General features: G+C 41.5%; 1 protein-coding gene across 1 annotated transcript; it reads right to left on the bottom strand.

Moving 5' to 3' along the window:
• Positions 1 to 320: 320 nt before the first annotated feature.
• Positions 321 to 2,930, bottom strand: LOC111949620 (toll/interleukin-1 receptor domain-containing adapter protein). The gene is made up of 3 exons (XM_023966939.2): positions 2,423 to 2,930; positions 1,118 to 1,681; positions 321 to 987 (listed from the first exon to the last, which is right to left on the bottom strand). The coding sequence occupies exons 1-3, from the start codon at positions 2,427 to 2,429 to the stop codon at positions 809 to 811; spliced, it is 750 nt and encodes a 249-aa protein (XP_023822707.1). The 5' UTR covers positions 2,430 to 2,930; the 3' UTR covers positions 321 to 808.
• Between the last annotated feature and the right edge of the window lie 4,498 nt (positions 2,931 to 7,428).

Raw genomic sequence — 7,428 nt, forward strand, 5'->3', positions numbered from 1 at the left:
TGACAGTGGTGACAGGACCTTTAAGGTTGCAGTGACACATTCATAACCTGAGCGGAAACCAGATTGCATACGCTTGAGGAGAAGTGCCAATATGGTTGCCCGGTGGCTTTAATACAGTGCCCCCTGTTAGTCATCCTGGGTTAATACACATAATTGGTTATGACATATCAGAGCAACATCATTTGTACCAAAGGGATATTCTGTTCTACTATCTTGCATCACACTCCCATGTTGGATTGCATATTATTCCACTGAAAACCCAGTCCAAGTAGGTTTCTATTGCACATAACTCTGGCTTTTGAGCACCATGTGTGAATCAGTGTACATTGAGATCGCAAGTGTGCACACAACAAAATGGATTAGATGTATTAATATTTACATTTGTGATAAGAAGCTCGATACAAAAAATAAGTTAATTGTGGTCATGTCAGATCAGTCAACCATTGCAGTCCCACTGGTCAAAGACCTCAATTCAACGTCTATTATACATTGGTTCAACATTATTTTATTTTATTTGATTGAAATATGTGGAAACAGCGTTGATTCAACCAGTGTGTGCCCAGTTGGTTGTTTTTGTAAGGGGATTTCCCTAAGTCAGTCAGCCCCTTCTTTATTCTAGCTATCGTGTGATTTCACAGGAGGTTGGTGGTACCTTAATTGGGGAGAACGAGCTCGTGGTAATGAATTGTATCAAATACATCAACCACATGGTTTCCAGGGGCTTGATGCCATTACATTTGCTCCGTTCCATCCATTATTATGAGCTGTTCTCACCTCAGCAGCCTCCAGTGTGTGATTTACAATAGTCCTATGAATCTGCAGCCTCTGTCCTCTCAATCTCCTGAAGTGAAAGCAGAGGCTCAGAATTCTGATAGTTTGATGACAGTTTTGTCCTTGGAAAACAGGATGCCCCTTCCAATCTATTGCTAGTACTGTGCATGTTGCAATCAACTTTAGCAGCATCTTTTTCATCCATGTCCTCCAAGTCTACAAAGGAAAGCACAAAGAGGTTATTCAGCCATAGATTTGAACGTGTCTCTAGTTGTTGTTGACTCTTTGTCAACAACCACACAGCCTCATAATAGCTGAAGAATTGTACCAGACTTTTACTACTCACACTTCAGCACTGTCTTGTACACCTGTGTGTAGCCTCGCTCTGGGTTCTTGCTCAGGTCTTTGTAGTAGTAAAAGCGTAGCTCCTTTGGGTACTGAGAATAAGACAGGTTGAGGACCAGGGGAATGATCCGGTTGGACATGGGCCCCTCAGACAGCGCCTGGTGCATCATGTACTGGCACCAGTCATCCAGCAGGAAGTTGGGGGTGATCAGAAGGGCCCAGCAATGGCTGCTCTGCACAGCCTGGCATAGCTCGGTGGGGATGGCACCCCCCACGCTGGCGTCACGTTGCCGCAGGAAACAGCGCAGGCCATATGCCGGTTTCTCCAGGTAAGTGGCCAGACGGATGGCTTCTTCGATGTCCACAGGGCTATGGCACACACACAAGTCGTAGGTCTGGCTCCAACGAATCATGGAGCTCAGAAACGGTGGTGGTGGGTTAGGAGTGGAGGTGAGAACCAATGATGAGGCACCATCGAGAGAAGGGGATGGGGTCCTGACCAGTACATGTGGAGAGGAGCTGCTCTGTGGAGACTCTTTTTTCACTAAGAGTCGACGGAACCAACCTGAAACAAGAGAATTTAACATGGGTTCTTTCCAGTGGTGCAAAGTACATAAGTAAAAATACTTTAAAGTACTACATAAGTAGTTATTTTGGGTATTTGTATTCTACTTAACTATTTATATTTTATATTTTACTTTTACTTCACTACATTCCTAAAGAAAAMAATGTCATTTTTACTCCATACATTTTARCTGACAGCCAAAAGTACTTGTTACATTTTGAATCCTTAGTAGGACAGAAAAATGGTCCAATTCACACAGTTATCAAGAGAACATCCCTGATCATCCCTACTTCCTCTGATCTGGCCAATGCATTAACACACATGCTTCGTTTATAAATTATGTCTGAGTGTGCCCTGGCTATCCGTAAATTAAACAATAACAAGAAAATGGTGCCATCTGGTTTGCTTAATATAAGAAATTTAAAGTGATTTATACTTTTACTTTTGCTACTTAAGTAATTTTAGCAATTACATTTACTTTTTATATTTAAGTATATTTCAAACCAAATACTTTTAGACTTTTACTCAAATAGTATTTTACTGGGTGACTTTCACTTTTACCTGAACCATTTTCTATTAAGTTTGACAATTGGGTACTTTTTCCACCACTGGTTCTTTCACATCATAACTGTTTAMCAAAACAGACAAGTTTATATCCAATTCGTAAATAGATGTTCTTTTTGTTAAGTTGTTCATCTACAAACAGTACATGTGGTTTAGGAAAAATGTATTTCAACTTACCGTACATGCTCTTGACATCATTCTCCAGACTATTGCAATGTGGTACCTCCAATAAGAAAAACTGTACTGTAATATCCTTCACATTTCATTTCTTTCTTTCTTTTAATAGATGTGCTGCTCTGTATACACACTAAGCACTTAACAGAGTTGATCACATAAAACATGAATTGTCATTATTGAAGTAAAAAAGAAAAGTGAAATACAGTAACTACAAAAAAATGTCATATAACACACCAAAGGTTTCTCTGATACTCCCAGCAGAAAAAGAGGAAGCTGAATCTGTAGCAGCTGCAGCTCACTGTTTGTCTAAATGTCTTGATTCCCGCAAGGCACAATGTCTCTCATTAAATTGCAATGTAGATCCGTTTTTTGTCCATAGTGCAGGGCAGGAGAGGTCTAGCCTATACCTCCACAGACTAAAAATAATCCAACTGTAGCATGTTTTCTAATGTAGGCTACTTGGTCGTCCATCCTTAGTCCTGGAACTGCAGATTCATTATTCTTGTCTGGGTTAGAATCAAATCATTCAGTAGCTAATCAAATATTTTAGGGAACTATGTACGCAACAGGAAGGAAGTCATGCAGTAACCCTTTTAGCCACAACTTTCACAGACAAGCTGTGGCACTACGTGTGATGTATAGCTGTTTAATGGTCTGTCATGCATGTAGGCTACTGTATTTATTTCTCAATTTTAACAACACAAGCCATATTGATAGTAGCCTATTATGTTATTTGAAGGAAGTATGAATACAGACAAAAACCTATATCATCTGCAGAAGTGTTTCGTAGTCACAGTGTGTAGGTAGTGTGTGTCCTTTTAGTGGTTAAGAACATCTGTCTTTCAACCAAATGTCAGTCTTTCAAGGAGATTGACACACCAGTAAGTGCATAATATGACACAACCTACTTTTGAAAAGTGAGAAAATTACAAAACAACAATGTACGTTTCCATGTGTGATTGGTAAAATAACTCTAAAATGGCCTAAGCCTTTAATAAATGACAGACACTTCTCATCAGAAAGATGGATTTAGCACCTTGTCCAATTGGAGCAAAGAAAAGGGGAGAGGATGGGCTTTCTTTGGCTAGGGATAGGCCTACATGTCAGTATTGTATGTCAGTTGATCCCATAGKAGTAATTCTAGTACCAGAGAACCATCTGATCTGCAACAAGATTTGTGTTTTCCATTACACATAGCTCATTTACGGATGGAAGAGGAAGCGAAACACCCCACTCCCAGGTGGGGGTTTTTTTTGGCCAGGGGGAATGTATTTTCTTGCTCTCCATGTCATCACAAAACTAATAGTGTTTGAAAATAACAATTTAAAAAAATGTTTTAACTTTAGATGATGTCATCGGGTAGAACTTTTTAACTTTATATTTTTTCAACAAAACATAGAAATGTGCCATTTTCACATTATTTTGACACTGTTATTGTCCAAGAGATAATGAAAATGAGGTTGAAAAGTGGTAAAGGTGCCCTTTAAGAAGATACATTTTAGAAATAGGCAGGGTTTATGACTTTGTGGCAATCACATGGAACGGTTTATGACTTTGTGGCTCTATGGAACAGAGGTGGGAATGTGAAATATGTGATGCGGAAGATGCAAGAAGCTGTGGAAGTGTTGGGTAGTCCTTTGCATGGGGTGATGTAAGTTTCCTTTGACAATCAGTCTTCCAGATAGATGACACAGACATAGGAACCTTGGTATAAAACTCTTTAGTAATAAAATGCAATTGCAGACAGAGATTCACATACAGAATACCTCAGTAGTCTATAGTAAAGATCTGTGTGGCGAAACAGGAGACAACGCTCCTTATACTAGTTGGTCTGGACAACCTACCGTCAATCATACCTTAACATTGGTGCATTGGATTAGCTACAAAGTATCTAAAATGGTGGTTTCTAAAACCACCAAGTATCTAAAACTGTGGTTTCTCACTCTACTATCTCGGCCTTGAGGCTGTGTGACTATCAGCAGGTGCAGACAATTCTCAGCCTTAGAACAAAAGCAGTACATCTCCATTTACCCAGTACTTTTCCATCATTGCGCATTGCAAGCATAAAGGTCATCACATATATACAGTAATCATGGCATTGGTGTAGCCCCACACACGACCTCCAGGGTAACCCCCAACATTTCCCCCKTTTGAGACTACCTAGTCTCGTATAACCATGTACAGAAATCGACGTTAGACAGCTAGAACTTTTAAACATTCACATATAGGTAGTATAGAAATCATCCTCTGTGTCAGTTGGGCAAGCAAGAGGGTCATCGTTGGGGTCAACACCAGTGGCATCATAGTACTCATCATAGGAGGCAGGTAAAGCCAATACCATTCAACCAGGCATGGTCTTCTTCACTGCCCATTTACCAAGACAACAAAAAATCTAAACACAGCAAAAGCCTYTCAACAAAGGAACTACAAATGTTAAGATACCCATTAAAATCTGTCCCATAACATTTCCAAATTTACCAGTGAACCATTTACCAATCCTGATCAGAACATCATCGTCACCAGGGCTGAGAGTATTAGAGAGCTTAGACATATCAAGCAGGATTTTGGTCATGTTATCGGAGGAGTCAGGAAGTAACATTACGCATTRGTCATCGAGGTCCAGTCCCAGGGCCTTAKACTCGCCTCCCTGTGCTGCCAGCAGGTAATCCAAAGCCAAACTGTGRSTAGCKGTAACTGCCTTWAGATTCTGGACATCCAGGGAGAGCTGGCTAAAACCCTTGTAGGTCAAATTAATATGAGCTTGTAGCGAGTAAGTCAAATTATTAATCCATTTACCTAAAATGGATACACCAATGCTAGGAATAATGGAGATACCGAATATCTCAGCTAGTTTAAGGACATGGTCATACGCCTCATTGTTAATTGGAATCGACCTTTTCATATGTGTGGAAATGGGATCAGTAGAACGGTTAGTTAGTATAGCCTAGGCGGGGACTGAGAGCATTGGTAAGATAGTTTCACTGAGGAAACAACACCCYCGCCAGTTATTTGGAATTACCAGATAACCTCTACCGCCGCAAATCCACATAAACCCCCAGGGTGATCCCATACCATCATTTAGAGCAAGATAGGTCACTGTAGTAATTAAATATCCACAAAATGCCACCCATAGGGTGTACTAKAATTTAGCCTGCGCTCTTCTTCTTCAGGGAGGTAGCCTGCATAAGATCTACAGTGCACTGTTACACCCACAGCCAAAGAGCCATTGTTACAGATACATAATGGCGGAACACGTTCTTCCTTCAGATTCTCTAAAATTGTTTCAGCCACAGTGGTCCCCAGGTTTTCACTCCAACCATACATCATTGGGTGAGTACACAATACTTTTCCTAACTATCTTCCAATTATCATCATCCCGGGGATTATGCCGTGGCAAAAACCCACAAGTTACAGTCCCTATTTTATCCACAGCTTCTGGATTCCCATTTATCAAACACCCTCCCCAGATCTTGTATCCCACAGTCCCTTTCTATACGTTCTTATTACCCTGATCAATTAGCTCATGTCCATAAAAGAGTCCTAGGGTACAATTACTCTGGCTCTGCTTGTCTTTTGCCCTCCTCATAAAATACAACATTCCACAGGCCTGATCTGTCTCTGCCATTCGTCTACTCATTGAACCAAACAACTCTCTCATGGATTTGGGTTTAGACAAAATTAACACCGCAGTCCCGTTTGGGGACACTTTTCTACCTAAGTCTCGAACAAACTTTACCCACGTGTTGACAGGGCCGGCTTCACCCACACAAACAAGTAGTGTGGATAGAGCCAACACAGTCAACCACCAACGACCACATGCTGTCATCTTCCCTCTCTTATACCCCTAATGGTTTGTTTATTTACAACATAACCTTACTGATCATGTAAAACAGTTGGTTCTTCAGGGCTTTGGTCTTGCCCTTCATCTTTTTCAAGTCTTTGATCTTGACTCACACCTGCTTCTGCCTCTTGTTTCAGGCTGTGTCTGGCTCCATCATCTCCTGTGGGCTGAACACCTTCTAGCAGTGGGACAGGTGGTGCCAGCCGGACCTTTCCTGAACTCTGACCGCTGTTGGTGTTGCCATGGTTACCTTGAATGGCCCCATCCATCTTGGCTGGTTCCATTTTCTCTTGTGGACCCTGATTTTGACCCAGTCTCCAACCTCAACAGGCAGGTAATTGGGGTCTTCACCTGGTACCTCCTCCTGAGCTTTCATAGTGTGAAAGTGGAGAGATCTGACAATAGTAGTTAGCTCTTTCATGTTCTCCAAGTGTTCTACTTCAGCTAGAGTGAGGTCTATGTGTCTGTCAGTCATGGGTCTGTGTGTGGGAACATTCATGGGTCTTCCTGTCAACATTTCATGTGGTGTACACCCCAGGCCTTTATTAACACACCTGTACATTTTCATTAACACCAGTGGTAAACAATCCACCCAAGATTTCTTGGTGGAGTGACATGCCTTAGCTAACCCTTGTTTAATGGATTAGTTAGCTCTCTCGGTAACCCCATAGGTGGTAGATGGACACAAACTTCTGGTCCACTCCCATCATTATGGCTACCTGCTTCACTACATCACCAGTGAAGTGGGTACCATTGTCTGCAGATAAAACCTCAGGAACACCAAATCTAGCTATTATCTCCCTCACTAGTAGCTTTGCTACTGTCTTAGCATCACAGTGTGTGGTGGGAAATGCCTCCACCCACCTGGTGAACCTGTCAATAAGGACTAAACAGTACCTTTTCCTTTCTTTTCTTTTTGCAAGATCTATAAAATCCATGGCAAGAGGGACAAATGGTCCTCTTGGCGTAGAGAAATTACCTGGTTTCAGAGGTGTCCCTTTGGCAATGTTAAATTGCATGCACGTAGCACATCGAAACATAAACTGTTTCACATGCTGAGTCAAATTTGGACAAAACCAATCCAAAGAAATTGCCTCTATCATATCCCCCCTTGACAAATGGGCCATACCATGGGCCACTTGGCAAACAGAGGCGATAAGACAAG

This window comes from Salvelinus sp. IW2-2015, linkage group LG22 (assembly GCF_002910315.2).
Source record: "Salvelinus sp. IW2-2015 linkage group LG22, ASM291031v2, whole genome shotgun sequence".
NCBI lineage: Eukaryota > Metazoa > Chordata > Actinopteri > Salmoniformes > Salmonidae > Salvelinus > Salvelinus sp. IW2-2015.